We start from the raw sequence: 15,619 nt of genomic DNA, 5'->3' as shown, positions 1-15,619 counted from the left end.
CCATGCTCACTGTTGCGGACGATCCAAAAGGCTACCCACGTGCGACAACACAGATGAAAAGACCGTCCTTGGCTTTGAAAGGCAAAAGATAGACATGATCTTCCAGGTTTGTGTTCTCCGCTCTCGGGGACCACTCAAAGGCACGAGACAAAGCTTAGTGAATGTCGATCACTCCTCGCCTCCCCCTCTCTAACGATCTTACGTTTGTCTCTACAGGTATCGACGACTGCAGACCCAGCCATCTTTGACCTCTATTCATCCAAGAATCAAGTCTAGGTACAGCACCGTGACGAGGACCCCAGAGCTTGGGCGGCACGGCCCCCGCTTCCTGCCTCTCCATTCACCCATCATCCCCTGACTCGACACGAAAACAACAGGAAGATGAGAGGGCCCCAATGCAGTGTAAAATCTACATCTGCCGGAGCCTGGCTCAAAAGTTCCTCTAGAGTGTGGATGAGCCGCGGGTCCGGACGTTGACTACCGACGAGGTGAGATGGTCTCATCAACGCCTGATGGCCTATCGATTCCACGATGCATCCCTCCTCTCACTACTTCATTGAAGTAATCACACGTGCGGTGAAGCCCACTTACCCAAGGCTCTGGGGATCGTCCACGGCCCAAGCGGCCGGCTGAGATTGTTGGCGACCTGAAAGGTAACATGCTCAGTCTGCTCATGTTACCCTCGGTTGCTGGACTATGGGGTCATTGTTGATGAAATTGCAGTCAATCACTTGTCGCGGAACTAGCATCTGGTTTAAACTGCTGCCTTCGGATGATCGTCGCTTTGGCTAATGAAGTGAAACCACCAGCTCGGTTGAAGGCCCCAATCCCTTCCTCCATCCCTGCAGTTGCAACGAACATGCGCAGTCGGCGACTCCGTCATGATCTGAGTTGACACTTGAGATAAGTGCTACACCGGTCTTGGCAAATCACCCGTTCATTGACCCAGCAAGTGGTCGGCGGCAACGTAACTGTTTTGATAAAGGGGCTGGGAACAAGTCAACATCATGCGTGCGATCATGGGCATGGGAGATTATCACTCGGTGTAACTAGATATTCAAAACATTGAAACCATTTTTTATCATCTATCAGAACGCCCTGACGCATGCAGTAATAACCCCCTTTCAACGTACAGCATTCCACATTACAAGCCTCCCCATATCCATAATATTAGAGAAAAAAAAGTCCTTGGAATAAACCCTGCCATCACCACTATACTCACGTCCTGAAACCACTCTCTTCCCTTCATGTATGTACAAAGTCTTACAACACGATTGCAAGCTCCGGCCGGTCCATCTTGTCTTCATCCAGGTTGGGATAATATGGCACCATGGCGTCCGCCCCCTGAACATACGCGTCGTTGTACAGACGCCAGTATGGGGTTCTGACCTTTCGTGCCGGATGGAATAGACCCGCCCAGACGTAGTTGAGCACCAAGCCCGGTCCAACCGCCATTCGAATGGCCTCGATAGCCTCGACGATACGGTCAATAACGTGTGGGCTGGTTTCAAAAAGGTTGGGGTAGAGGAGGTTGAGCAGATGCACCATGGCATCCTCGCATCCCAAGCCAACGACGCCAAGAGCAATATGCTTGACGACGGAGGCTGCTGTTTGACGATGAACTTGGTCACGGTCGATAAGAGCGTCTTCCAATAGGGGAGTCACTGCATAAACGTAGTCCTTTGCCATCTCGCCAATGTACTCGAAGAGGAATGAGAGTGACTTGAGCACACCGTTTTGTACGTTGAGTTCAGGGACTCGGTACTCGTTCATCAATGCAGGCAGAACAGTGAAGGGAGCACAGGTTTCGGCGACGATACCAATAGCAACGGCAGTGTTGACACGGGACTGACGCTCCTGCACTCGAAGGTTGTTCAACAAGGTTGCCAGCACATCCTGAGGACCAATGGCCTTGGCGATGAAACCGAATGTGTTGTTGGCAGCTCGTCGAATACCCTTCTTGTGAGCCTTCAGCATGTCAAGCAGCTCGAAGCAGATTCGCATCCATTCTCGAGCATTGACACTCTCAGGTCCACGATCTGCGATACGACCGACCAGGTCAATGGTATTCTCCTGAACCTTTTCGTGTCGGTTTCGCAAAATAGGCGTGAGTCGCGGCAGAAGCTCCTTGATGGGTGGTTGCATCTGCGCAATACCAACGACAGTGACAATAGATCGTAGAGCACCTAGGATAGATCCGAGAACCTCGGGGTACTCCTCACCAAGGTATTCGTAGAGCACGACGCCCAGCTTGCCCATGAGGGCATCCTCACCACATTGCTTCATAACCATAGCAATACGAGAGATGAGGTCCGCCGCCTGCTGTCGGACTGTGGCCGACTTATTGTTGAGTCGCCAGAGAATGGTACTGACAATTTGGGGGATGTAGGGTTTGCAGCGAGTTCCCAAAGCGTTAACGACAGAACCAAACCCGTTAAGCATAATAATGTCCTCGACGCTCTGCTCCTGGAACGCATGGAGGATACCGTCAATGAGCCGCTCTTCCAAACGCTCGCCGATATCAGCCGCGCCCAGACTGGCAACAATCTTCTCAACTGTCTCGACTGTCATTTTACGGTACGCCTCACTCTCGTCCTTGAGATTGTTGACGATTCTGTCCACAATCTCGCTAACTCCGACTTTTTGACCAATGTCAACTGTCGTCTCAACCACTTGTCGATAGTTGCGCTTGTCCAACGCCATTCTTCGTACCCAAAAGCTCTTGAAGAATTCATCCAGTACGTGTTCCTTGAGATATCCTGCAGTCACGCCATCCGTACCAGCGCACTGGGATACCACTTTAAGAACGACCTTCTTCATTTCCTCATCGGGGGAAGAGAATTCACGAAGTAGAATCTCCATAATCTGGCTGGTATAGTAATTGGCATATTCTTCGTCCATCAGAGGAATGATGTACCCAACAGCCTTGAGGAAACCTGCGAGACCTTTGCCTCGTTGCTTGCGGGCACCGGTCCACAGAGGGTTCAGGATATCATCGAAACTCTCGATACCGTATGGGTTAGAAGCTTCGGCTAGAGCAGCAATGGCTAAACTAGTAACTGTCCTGACCTTTGTCTGTTCGTCGTTGAGGTTGGGTCCAATACAGTCGACGAGTCCCTTCAGGTGAGGGAGTACAGCACAGCCCATGAGAATAGGAATTTGCTGAACAATCTTGACACCTGTATGACGAGCTTGCCATGACTTTTTGCTTCGGCACACAGCTCTGAGGAAAGGCAACAAAGCAGGAATACCCAATGCAGAGGCGACGACGGCAAAGGCTCGTGCTGTTGTGTTTCGGACATACTCGTCGACGTGATCGATATCAGGTCGCATTGTGCTAATCATTGTAGCAAGACCAGCAGCCTTGCTCAGGTTTGAGATGATCTCACGACCCTCCACTCTTGCGTAATAGTCTTGATCAATGAGCAGTGGTTCAATAACGACTAAAATCTTGTGGACATAGGGGCGCACAAGGTCGTCAAGCTTGTATAGGATACGGTCGATGACCTTAACGAGCAAATGGCGCTCTTGGTCCTCCAATGTCTTCTCCATGAGTAGGGGCAGGATCTGATCGAAAAGAGGACCGGCTCCGAATTGTCTAGCATTGTCGGTGATCTGTCGAAGGGCAGTCTTTCTCATAGGGGGAGTGCCGTTCTTGATCTTCAAGAGCAGTCTCATGATCTTCCTCTCCTTGAGCTCTTCCACAGTCAGAGCATTCTCATCGGAACCATCAGTGAGTTTTCCGAAATAGGCCATATCCTCGGCCTTGAAAAACTGCAAGTCACCAACTCCGGGGATTTCGGCGGGCATTGGCTTTCCAGAGAGGCGCACCTGCTCGGGATCCTGCATCATGAAGCCTGTTTGAGGAGCAGGGGTGGCCATAAGCTTGTGAGCGGGAGCCCGAACCGGCTCGTATCCAGGAGGAGGATCAAGAATCTTGTAACCATCGCTCTCACCAGGCAGGAGAAGGTCGAGTTCTTCGTCGCTTAAGGGCATGTTTCGACCGGAGATGTCGGTACCGAAGGTCGTCGGAACAGCGGAGGCAGACGACGGATGCGCGGGAGTAGCCAGTCCTGCGTTACCCATGGGTGTCGCGGAAGGGGCCTGGTCCCATCGCGAGCGTTTCTTTGCACCTTCGACGCCTGGGGCAGAGAGAGCGGGTGCTTGATCCCATCGCGAACGCTTGGGCTTGGCCGCATCAGCTGTCTCAGCCTTGTCATCCTCAGCAGGTGTTGATGAGACATCCCATCTCTTCTTTCGCTTTCGAGTAGTAGCACCCTCTGCAGATTCGGCTTCGGTATTGTCTTTATCCCCATCGATAAGCATGGGCTTAGCATCGCCATCGTCCTCTGTCTTGCCCTCCTGTTTTGCTTTGATGGCTTGTAGTACGCGCTGCTCCTCCCTTTCAAGTTCGCGGGCCTCCATAATCTCACGATAGCTTGTTCCGTTCTCAGAAGCACCAGCTTGGCGATTCTCGGCGAATGGATCGGCGCGCGTGGGAGTAAGGGCGCGGTTGAAGCGGCGCTTTTGGTAATCTGTCTCGCGATCGACGATTCGGCCACTCTTCTCTCCCTTTCCAGCAAGGATGTCATCTTCTTCGACACCACTTCCTCGGGCAAATTCATCAATCATTTCTCGCGACGCCGTGTACTGGCCGGTCAACCGTCGCGTATTGTCGCCATCGCCCATCTCGTCATCATCTTCGCCCATCATCGGCAGAGACGTGTTATATCCAGCAAATTTATTGGGTCCATCTTTATCGTATAAGGAACTGTCAGCGCTGTCGGTCAGCTTCTGCTTTGTATCGTCGGCTCGCTGGTTGGCGACATCAAAGGTTCGCGAACCCTTGTTGGCCGTAGCGGCAGCATTTCGCTCCTGCTGGAGCTTCTTAATAGTCTCGAAATCCGCGTCAGACATTTTGAATTATGTAGTTCGCAGCTTCATCCCGGTTCGAGAGGACAAGGGGTGCTCGGAGCGTTATCGTTGCGCATGGAGAGTTGGATGGTTGATGGGTAGTCGCAAAATTAGTACGCCCTCCTTGACGAAGCTTTGCTACGCTGGAGGCGATCTTCTCCACCCGAATTTTAGCCGCTTGCCTAGAGCGATGCATGTGTCCGCTTACCCAAAAAGGAAATTGGTCAACAATGCTTTGGAGATTTTTCCGAGTATAGGCCTCTTCTTAGCTGTTATGGCAATTATCATATGCTTCATTGAGTTCGAAAACCATCAATTGGTCAAGTTTATAATAGGCAAAGCTACCGGGACTTTGATGTTTCCAGATCGATGATTGAAGTGACGCTAATATGTACCGGCCGTATGAGATTGATGTTGTATATCCCAGAGAGCAGAACCGTTCCTTCAGCTCCTCTCTCTTACAGTAGAGCATTCCCATATCTTGAAACTAAGAGGATACCACCGAAACCGCTGTACTGCTGGATTTCTTCACGAAGTACGCAGCCTCTTTGATCTTCTCATTTGCTTAACCTCTTCAACTCCTTGCTCATCCTTTGGAATGACAATCGGGCTTTCTTCCTTGACCTCAGTGTTGCTATCAGTTATAGTGATCATCTTCTTGGTCCTCTTAAGGGTGTGTTCTTGGGAGGATCCCACCTCTATCTTAATCACGGTGGGCTTGTCTTCTTCCTTCGAAGCTTGAGCCGCAAACTCTCTCAGGTCAGCAGTAAAGAGAACTGAATGGGCCCAACCGGCGTAAGGTCCCCACAAGTTTCGGAAGTGATCTCCTACAGCATCATACATAGCCTTGTTGAGTGTCTTTACTTTTGACTTGCCGAACTTGTAGTCCCTTTGAGCAATTTGCCAAACGTGGGTATCAACCGGGACTGCTTCTCCCCATCCAAGACCCATCAGACATACGCAGTCGGCAACCTTTGGTCCAACACCTTTCAGTGTTAAAAGTTGCTCATGTGCTTCTTTGTAAGTTGCATGTTGTTCTCTGGGTACCGGTGTTGTATTGAAGCCTGGGTGGTCAGGATTTCGAAGGCTTTCCAACCAGGTATCAGGCTTCTCCTTGGCAACAATCCTTGCTGTTTCAGCGATATACTTGGCACGATAGCCAAATCCTAAAGCTCTGAGGTGAGCCTCCACGCTGTCACCAGTCAAAGCTTGAGGGCTTGGGAAGTCATGAAAGGCTTCGTCGCCAATATAGGCAATAAAGGGGCCGTAATGCAGACACAACTTGTGCACCTGACACGATGTCAACCTCTAAACGTGTATGGGTATGTATATAACTCACCATCTGTGATATGCGTGCGATGTTGTTGTTGCTGCTACATATGAAACCTATCAAGGTTTCCCATACATCTTGGTTAAGGATGCGAACACCTTGGAACTGCGGTGCCCTTTTCCGAAAGTTTGAGTCGAGCTCTGACCACTGCTTATATAGAGATTCAAGGCCTATGTCTAAATTGAAGTAATGGCGTAGAAGGGACTCTGTATCTTTGGGTTCTGACGTCGTGGGATTAGGGGCTGGGTATGTGACCCTATAGTGCAGGTGGGTAGAATCCTGCTTTAAGTGAAGAAGTCTCCCGTGTAAAGTGCAGGTCCTAGAATATTAAGGAAGTTGAGTAATTTGCTATTTCGGAAGTTGCGCTATGAACTTACCACTCATGATTGATCTTTTGCCATCTAAAGGACTGCCCACATCGCAATGTGGTGTTGATACAAAGCTCCTTCAAAGTGACAGGCAGCTTTTGCCATTCCGTTTTCCCTACAACAAGAGACATTGAAATCGATAGGATAAATCCGGACTCGAATTTTATATGAATCGAGATAAAAATAAGATCAGATGTAGAAACAATTAGTAGAATAAGACGAAACGGTTGGTAGGTCGAGAAGAAACTCTTTGCTTTTATGATGTAATTAATTGGTTCTACGGAACCTCAGTGGCGCACTGAAAGTTTATTACCCCCTAAAACTTCGCAGTAAAAGGGATCATCCTCACAATTTACTACTCGAGGAGACTATAAGTCTAAAAATACCTAGAAGAAGCACCACCAAGAGTTCAAAGAGGAGATAGCCTTTTCATTTGTTTCATTTTCCGACTACTCATACAAGCATGTATACGTATCTGGCTAAGGTCTGAATCTAACTGGTAATAATTGAGAAGCTCCAAAGCAACCCTGTAGTGCTGAGTTTTCGCAAAGTCAGGCCCATTCGGATTCTGCGCTAAGCCAAAGACTTACTAACGCTAGCGTCTCCTGGCAAAAAAAGCTCCAGCCTCGCGCGACGTCTACCAGCTATTTGAAATTGGAATCTTGTTGCAGTTTGAATCAACGACTCCGCCTGCTAACCATTCACACTTAACAATTTCAGAGAGTTTGCATCATCTCTGAAGTCACTTATCAGTACTGCCAGTATGAACGGTGACAGTTATTCTTCCCGGGGTAAGTTTATTCACAATTAGTGGTCTCATCGCGTCGCGTCGCTAACCCTTTCATCGCAGACGGGCGTCGGGGAGGACGAGATTATCCCGTAAGTGTACAATCCTACATCTAAAGCATGATTGACTCTAACGTTACCTAGCCCAGAGGTGATAGAGGTGACAGAGGTGACAGAGGTGACAGAGGTGACAGAGGTGACAGAGGTGACAGAGGTGACAGAGATGATCGTCGAGACCGACACCGAGGAGACCGGGACCGTAGACGTTCTCGCTCGCCAGACCACCGAAGCCATCGACGAGGTGAGGGCGATGCCGATGCCTACTCTTCCAGCCGAAACCACCGTGATCGCGAGCGCGAGGATAGATACTCGGGCCGCGAGAGACGAGGTGGCGAACGTGAATGGGACCGCGACCGAGGGTCTTCCCGTCGAGATGCCAGGCGCGACGACGACGAACGACCAAGCAGGCGAGAGCGAGACCCGTACGACGATCGCCGCCGTGGAGGAGGCAGGGACCGACGTGAGGATAGATTCCCCGCGCCTCAGGAACGTCGAAGCGCAAGCCCGCCTCCAAAGAAGCGAGAACCAACTCCCGACCTGACAAATATCGTGTCTGTTCTCGAGCGCAACCGTCGCCTGACACAGTGGGATATCAAGCCTCCAGGCTATGACAATGTTACGGCCGAACAGGCTAAGCTCTCGGGCATGTTTCCTCTTCCTGGTGCTCCTCGACAGCAACCTATGGACCCCAGCAAGCTCCAGGCTTTTATGAACCAGCCTGGGGGACAGGTCACAAGTGCTGGTCTCAAGGCGAGCAACTCTCGCCAGTCAAAGCGACTTTTGGTTTCCAGAATTCCTCCTGGCACAAGCGAGGATGCGCTCATGGCATTCTTCAATCTGCAACTTAACGGACTGAACATCATCGACACCACAGACCCCTGTGTTTTGTGTCAATTCTCCAACGACCGGTCATTTGCCGTTATCGAGTTCAAGGATGCCCCTGAGGCCACTGTTGCACTGGCGCTGGACGGCATTTCTATGGAGGCCAGCGATGCTTCGAACGGCGTGGATGGAGTACACCGTGGTCTTGAGATTCGCCGGCCTCGCGACTACGTGGTGCCCGCAGTGACCGAGGACGTTGCTTATGACCCTGAGGTCGTCTCTAACGTGGTTCCGGATACTGTCAACAAGCTCAGCATTACCAACATCCCACCTTTCTTGACAGAGGAGCAGATCATCGAACTGCTTGCAAGTTTCGGCAAGCCTAAGGCCTTTGTTTTGGTCAAGGACAGAGGAACTGAAGAATCTAGAGTAAGTACAGTGGGCTTTCAAAAATATACATACTAACATTTGTAGGGCATTGCTTTTGCCGAGTACCAAGACCCTGCTGTTTCCAACCCTACCGCTCTTGATACCCTCAACGGTATGGATATTGGAGGTAAGCAGATCAAAGTCAGCAAGGCCAGCATCGGTCCCACCCAGGTTGCCAACTTCGATGTTGGTATTACTGCTATCAGTGGTCTGGCTTCTCAGACTGCCAATGAGGTTGAAAGCAGCCGTGTACTGCAGCTCCTCAACATGGTTACTGCCGAGGAGCTCCTAGACAATGACGATTACGAAGGTACGTGGCTTTTTTCTACTTACGCGAGTTTGTTCTAATTATTTGTTTAGAAATCTGTGAGGATGTTCGAGAAGAATGTTCCAAATATGGCAAGATTCTCGACGTCAAGGTTCCCAGGCCTACAGGTGGTAGCAGGCAATCTGCTGGTGTGGGTAAGATCTTTGTCAAGTACGAGCACACCGAGGATACAACAAAGGCTTTGCAGGCTCTTGCAGGACGCAAGTTTGCCGACAGAACTGTTGTGACGACATATTTCCCAGAGGTAGGTTCTTGGATTTTCCAATTTTATTCTGCAGTTGCTGACAAGATGCACAGGAGAACTTCGATGTTGGCGCGTGGTAAGATTATACTTAATATCGTTCCATTAAGACCAGACCCAGAAAGTTGTACACTGGTTATCTTGGTTATATGGATTGAAGGGGCGGGAGTCTTCCATCGGTGTACGGAATCGTTTCAATTGAAAATGTAAAACAAAGGACATGACAAGCATCAGGCTCATTGAATTTACTACGTCGTGAGATGAAAAGGTTTCTTTGTACGCCAAGAACTACAAGTATTGGCTTACAATACAGCCATAGCCTCGCTGCGTGCAGGCTCATTATTACAAATATGCTTGTCGCATGTAATCAAGTGCTTTCTGGTCAAAAATGAGTAATGGAGTGTCTGGTATAAATTTGGAACATCTAGCTAGGTAGTTTTGAAAGTAGACATAATGCTAAATAGATCTGTATTCTGTTAGTGCCGATACATAACAGACGGTGCGAGTAAACATTGTAGAAATGACCAGAGATCAGAAGTCCTGTTCATTCATTGAGCCCGAAGACTCTAACATAAGAGGTACCAGAAATAAAGTAAAAAGTGATGTATCATCATGTCGAGGTCGACAGAAGTAGGATGGCAGAGATTGCAGAAAAAGTGACTTACCATATGATTAGTGAATATTGCGCAAAGTCCAAGCAAAAAGCTTTGGATTGATAGGTAGTTGATATCAAGCAAAGAAGAAAACTTTAACCGCGACAAAGAGAAAAGATATGAGAAACGCGAAATTGGCGCCGAGCTCGGACCATCCACGTGATCTCCGTCGTTAGCCAATCAGATAACGCCACTCTGCCCTAACTAAGCGGTTCGTCAATTTTCCTCCCACACGAAACGAAAGACATCCTCGAATCTTGGAAAGTTTCGCTCGCAACTCCGTAACCGATCCTTATCCAGCATCACCACGCCAAACCGACAAGATGGGCCGTCTTCACAGCAACGGAAAGGGCATTTCTGCCTCTGCTCTCCCCTACTCTCGATCCTCCCCTGCGTGGTTGAAGACCACCCCCGAGCAGGTTGTCGAGCAGATCTCCAAGCTCGCCCGTAAGGGTGCCACTCCTTCTCAGATTGGTGTCATTCTCCGTGACTCTCACGGTATTGCCCAGGTCAAGCACGTCACTGGTAAGAATTGAGCGACTCGGCAAATCGAAAAATCGAAATAAAAAATGCTAACACACAAGTCAGGTAACCGAATCCTGCGAATTCTCAAGTCCAGCGGTACGATACCCTAAACGAAGAAATGGATGTGGCGGTCGAACGATACATCTATGACGGAGAAACACCATCTCTTTAATGCCTCTGTGCGGTTGAGACTGACAGAGTGATTTTACAGGTCTCGCCCCTGAGCTCCCCGAGGATTTGTACATGCTTATCAAGAAGGTAAGGAAGTCATGCTGAAATTTCTATATCCTGCGATAATCCGCTAACTCCCAAAACAGGCTGTTGCTGTCCGAAAGCACCTTGAGCGCAACCGCAAGGACAAGGACTCCAAGTTCCGTCTCATTCTCATTGAGTCCCGAATTCACCGGTAGGCTTAATCAGGGCCTTTATTCTGTCGCGCACCAAGCTAACCTATAAACAGTCTGGCCCGTTACTACAAGACCGTCGGTGTCCTCCCCCCCACCTGGAAGTACGAGTCCGCTACTGCCAGCACCATCGTCGCTTAAGCGAACATAAAAACGACGGCTGGCCAAGTTCGGATGGAAGTGATGGTTTCCCGGATCACGGAGTTAGGGACAAATTATGGGGAAAGCTTGCATTTAGAGCCATGATGCTTATGCGCCCTATCTGGGAGGACCGACAGCGAAGTCGACGGCTCAATAGAAAGCTCTTCGATCGCTGCAAAACGCATGTATGCAATGGGTACACTAAACCCGGTGACGATAAAATTCTTAAACCTGAACGCCATCTATGCCTGTCGCTACCAATTGCTTTGCTTCACACAACATGCCATTTTGATGTTTCGCTATCTAGGCAGTTCCTTCCAGCTCTTTTGATTTTTGGATGAGATATTCTCCCAATACTCGAAGAGGATCGTTTGGCCTGTGACACTATTAGTTGCCATTGCCGGTGCACAAGTGTAATTGAGACATACTGGTCTTTTGCCAACTGCTTCATACCCTCCAGCAGCACTCCAGTGACTTTTGTGTTGAGATATCGTCGTGCCGAATCGCCATGCGGGGGAGCTTCGGAGGGTATGTTAAGGCCAACATCTGGATGAGCTGAAGCAGCTCTAGAACCTTGTGCTGGAGTTCCAGTTCGGGCTGGTGCTGGGCTCGGCGCATGAGCAACTGGAGCGGGAGATGACTATGTGATGTCAACGAGGGTGCTATTTAAAGATGGGAGACGAATGCCTGGGTTTGTGAAGGAGGGCGTTATGTCTTCTGGCCACCCAAAGGAGTTCCTAGACATGACCTAAGGTGGAGGTCCTGTGAGAGACCATATATGAAAAGTAAAGACGTACTGCAGGCTGATCAGCAGGCGCATCAGACATCACAACATCTTTTTGAGCTTCTGTTTGCGCTGGGAGTCCGTTGGTGGAAGCGTCGGCCGATGTTGTGATTTGCGGTGTCTCCGCAGCCGGTTCATTCTTGGGGGTTTCGTCTGACATTTTTAACAGTGACGATATATCCTAATTATCGTAATTGAATTGATTGAAGAATGTAGCTGTATGAAAAGAAGGATAGTATTCGTTGAACCGCGCCGGTTGATTGTCGGGCATTGGAGCAAAAGCAAAGGAAAGTGGTATGCGTGGTCATGTGCTTTCGTGTTGCCTGACTAGAGTACCTCCCTTTGTCTGTCGCGTCTCCGTTTTGAATATTTGACTGCCTATGCTTCGACGACCATTTTTATACCCTGGTGGTATCTTATTATTTGTTTTGGCATGTTTGAGTTCAAAACATGTACGCATTTGTGACAAGATTCCCCAAGCCGCAAAGTCAACTCCGTGGCCAAATTCGACCTGACTCTTTGGATCTACCAAACCAGGAGAGACCCTCCAAGCGAGCCAAACGACAGGGATCATCAGAATCCGATAGCGATCAGTCTCTTGATTCTCACGGTGAGTTGTCGCCAAGAAAAAAGTTGATCAATAAGAAAACGACCGAAGACGATGGTCTGGATAGTGGAAATCCCCGGCCTACAGATATAGAAAGCGCATTGCCTCCCGCTGCTGATGGCAAGGAGGCGATCGAAGAGTATGAGGCGATGAAGTCATCGCAAGCGACGGCTGAAGATGATGACGGCGCGGCTGGAAAATCGAAGCCTCTTTGGATCAAAGGCCAGAGTTCTATCTATGTGGATGCTTTCAACCTCGCTCTCGATACTGTTTTGGACGAAGAATCTCACCTGTTCGATGAAAAAGAAAACAACGTCTTTAAACAATGGAGAGATCTAGGGTACGAGGCTCAATATCTGTATGTCTTTCTCTTACCTGTGTCACAGCCCACCCACTCATCTTGAACCAGCTATGTTCGACTGTTTCTCAGGAAAGCTGCATGGTGGCATCGTCATAACCGTCTTGATTACCATAGCGACGTTTTAAATCTCGAATCAGCCATAGCCACATTACAATCGCCTCGTACATTACCACAAAACACCATATCTCCAACACAGAGTCCTATACATGGCATTGAACTTGAAGAGTCCAAACTTGGTAAGACATTCACATTTGCAGATGCATCAAATGAACACATCAATTCAGTCGAAGAGGCTGCATCGCTTCTCAGTCTGGACGAGCTGAAAGATCTAGCAAAGGACGCCAAGATCCAAGGACGCAACAAATCAGAACTTATCCGTTCCCTTGTACGAATGAGCAAGCAACAGGCTGGTTTAATGGCGGTAGGTCTCAGCAGACACAACAGCCGCAACTCGCCTTCCGAGGACCATGAAAACAAAGATGTGAAAGTAATACCCAAGGCGAAACTTCGACGGGAAGACTCGAACAGGGAGCAGCACTTCTTAACCAAAATACTTGGTATTCTTGGCCCTTGCATTCGATTATCACCACTGGCCTTTAAGCTTTTTGAGCGCGTACATCTGGTGTTCTACAGATCGGCCCAGTGGACAGAGAAGTCTCTCACAACAATTATTCTCGCCAAAATTGCACGACGCCATTTTCCCGAATATATTGTTTGTCGGACGTCAACGATATTTTCATCGCGGTTGCACTTGTTAGAATATGAAACCGCCATTCGCATGGAAACAGAAGTCGACAACTTGGAGTTCAGCAGTCCACCTGGACAGGAAGGGCTCAGAATGATGATCGACATATTTGATAAAGTGTATCTCCGATGGCAGACGTTAGTCAAGGAAGAGCAGAAAAAGGAACAGACGGTATATGAGATGGGCGAAGGCACATACCTGAGACGATTCACACCAGGTCATTCTTATACAAGGATAGTCCACAAAGCAGCCCCGATATTTGGAAAGCTCAAGGAGCATCTCAGAGAACACAGTCTTCTTACTGAGCTTCTAGATCAGCGACTTTTCCATCCAGCCAGGCGAGGTGGCTGGTATCAGCGAAAAGCTCTCCTGGAAGAGCATTACATGCCCACTTTGGACCCGGATCCTAAATTTACAGACCCCGAGCAACAGAAGAAGCATTGGAAAAAGATAGCAGTCGCCACTTGTGAGGCTGGTCTACAAGATCCAGACTGCCATCTCATTTTCCATTACGACCTGCAGAAGCGTTTGGTCAAGCTTGAGAAGAAACTGCGCATTCCGCGCCGCTTGCAACACGACTTTGGTCATGTGAACCTCGAAAAGCCCACCGAGCACATAATAGAGGGAATCCAGATCAAGAGGGACATTGTTGCCAAGCCCGGTCGCCAAGCCTCAACAAAGACAATATGGTTTGATGAGCTGGATTCAAAAGAAGAGTGCAGTGTCGAAGAGATGTGTCTCAGCCAGTATCGATCAGAAGGATGGAAGGGATATCACGCCGAGGGTGGAATTATCCGGACTCTATTTGCATACCTCTTCTACGATATCCTATTCATTTACATCCCGAATGTTTTCCAGACTGCCTATCAAACATGCCCATTGGATCTACACACTGATGCTTTTTACCCGTCCAGAGCATCAGAAATCAATCACAGACTTGTTGAAATTGCCAACGGAGAGGCGGCAAGGTTATTGCATGAGGTCTGGGATAGAGAACACGAGAAAAAGACCAGTGTGGTAGGCTTGAACTGGGATTTTGAGATTGATGACCTCGTGGAGCTTGTTGAGTGCTTCGAGGGCAGTGCTCTTGCAGCCGTATGCAAGGTGATGGCTCAAGAATACAGACAGCGGGGTGGAGGTATACCGGATCTCATCTTGTGGCGTATCACAGATACACCAGAACAACAGACCAAGGAACCTGGAAAGGCAAAGGGAGAGGTTATGTTCTCTGAAGTCAAGAGCGCGGATGATCGGCTCAGTGATACTCAACGTCTCTGGATCCATGTTCTTACTGGAGCAGGGGTCAAGGTTGCGCTTTGCAACGCTGTAGCAAAGGAAGTGAAGCAGGATTAGTTCCGTGATGAGGGTTTTTACACTCAGGCTCAATTCCTCGAATGATCTTCGGTGACATTGAGTCACGTACAGCGTGAACAGGGCACGCACCAATGTTTCCAATAAACCGATGTATGCATCTCGAACCTCCCGCTGCCCTGTAATCTTACAATGCGCTTCTAGCCTAGCCAAGTCACGGCAATTTGCCAGTTCTGGAAACATCATACGGACATGAGCAAGGAATAGTCACGAACCACGCTGTTATTGGATGCGCTTTGGTGTTGGAGCCAAAATTAGCAATCGCCAAAGCAGCTTGGAAACTCGATCAGGGGGGCTTGTTCCACCCAGCAGCCTGGTCACAACGGTCTCAAACTCGTTTCTAATCTCAGACTTGGAGCTGAGGATCATCCTCTGGTTTCAGATAGGCGGGAGGCGTCGATTAGGTGTGTCGCCGGCATGGTAGCCAATGGAACGACGGCAACGAGACGGTGTGATGCGCAGGGTTGTCACATCACCACATGCGCATCTCGTCACTGGCGCTCTCGGCGGGTTGCTGGCGATGTGGGCTACTGTTCTAGGGCGTATAGCCTCTCTACTCCGCTGGTAGCTGGACACGATGCCACGAGGAACCAGGCTTGGAAAGAACGGAAGAGTACGCGGGGTAGCTCGGACGCTTTTCACCACTCGGACTCGTGCCATGGGCAATGATTCTAGCGTTCCAAAGGCTTGGTCACCTGGGTGACGAAAGGTGATGAGGCTAGGTTAGGCGCGAAGAAGACAATCTTGTGT

General features: G+C 49.3%; 6 protein-coding genes across 6 annotated transcripts; 3 read left to right on the top strand and 3 right to left on the bottom strand.

Moving 5' to 3' along the window:
• Positions 1-1,078: 1,078 nt before the first annotated feature.
• On the bottom strand, positions 1,079-5,212 carry EDB82DRAFT_504884 (armadillo-type protein). Its single transcript, XM_025727006.2, has one exon. The coding sequence runs from the start codon at positions 4,915-4,917 to the stop codon at positions 1,264-1,266; it is 3,654 nt and encodes a 1,217-aa protein (XP_025581516.1). The 5' UTR covers positions 4,918-5,212; the 3' UTR covers positions 1,079-1,263.
• EDB82DRAFT_504882 (DNA glycosylase) lies at positions 5,213-6,874 on the bottom strand. Its single transcript, XM_025727005.2, has 3 exons — positions 6,622-6,874; positions 6,254-6,563; positions 5,213-6,204 (listed from the first exon to the last, which is right to left on the bottom strand). Exons 1-3 carry the CDS (start codon positions 6,741-6,743, stop codon positions 5,443-5,445), a joined length of 1,194 nt encoding a protein of 397 aa, XP_025581515.1. The 5' UTR covers positions 6,744-6,874; the 3' UTR covers positions 5,213-5,442.
• Positions 6,875-7,240: 366 nt separating this feature from the next.
• On the top strand, positions 7,241-9,663 carry EDB82DRAFT_504881 (uncharacterized protein). The gene is made up of 5 exons (XM_065608737.1): positions 7,241-7,403; positions 7,463-7,491; positions 7,543-8,709; positions 8,755-9,019; positions 9,070-9,663. Exons 1-5 carry the CDS (start codon positions 7,376-7,378, stop codon positions 9,486-9,488), a joined length of 1,908 nt encoding a protein of 635 aa, XP_065463874.1. The 5' UTR covers positions 7,241-7,375; the 3' UTR covers positions 9,489-9,663.
• A 591-nt stretch (positions 9,664-10,254) lies between these two features.
• On the top strand, positions 10,255-11,001 carry EDB82DRAFT_433534 (40S ribosomal protein uS15; the record flags this gene model as incomplete). Its single annotated transcript, XM_025727003.1, has 5 exons — positions 10,255-10,456; positions 10,520-10,552; positions 10,668-10,714; positions 10,774-10,862; positions 10,917-11,001. The coding sequence occupies 5 exons, from the start codon at positions 10,255-10,257 to the stop codon at positions 10,999-11,001; spliced, it is 456 nt and encodes a 151-aa protein (XP_025581513.1).
• A 1-nt stretch (position 11,002) lies between these two features.
• Positions 11,003-12,047, bottom strand: EDB82DRAFT_224318 (uncharacterized protein). Its single transcript, XM_025727002.2, has 3 exons — positions 11,799-12,047; positions 11,430-11,641; positions 11,003-11,377 (listed from the first exon to the last, which is right to left on the bottom strand). Exons 1-3 carry the CDS (start codon positions 11,943-11,945, stop codon positions 11,305-11,307), a joined length of 432 nt encoding a protein of 143 aa, XP_025581512.1. The 5' UTR covers positions 11,946-12,047; the 3' UTR covers positions 11,003-11,304.
• A 78-nt stretch (positions 12,048-12,125) lies between these two features.
• EDB82DRAFT_224222 (VRR-NUC domain-containing protein) lies at positions 12,126-15,049 on the top strand. The gene is made up of 2 exons (XM_025727001.2): positions 12,126-12,750; positions 12,802-15,049. Exons 1-2 carry the CDS (start codon positions 12,236-12,238, stop codon positions 14,849-14,851), a joined length of 2,565 nt encoding a protein of 854 aa, XP_025581511.2. The 5' UTR covers positions 12,126-12,235; the 3' UTR covers positions 14,852-15,049.
• Positions 15,050-15,619: the final 570 nt, after the last annotated feature.

This window comes from Fusarium venenatum (assembly GCF_020744135.1).
Source record: "Fusarium venenatum strain MPI-CAGE-CH-0201 chromosome Unknown EDB82scaffold_3, whole genome shotgun sequence".
NCBI classification, from domain to species: domain Eukaryota; kingdom Fungi; phylum Ascomycota; class Sordariomycetes; order Hypocreales; family Nectriaceae; genus Fusarium; species Fusarium venenatum.
This window is presented reverse-complemented; position numbering and strand designations above follow the sequence as displayed.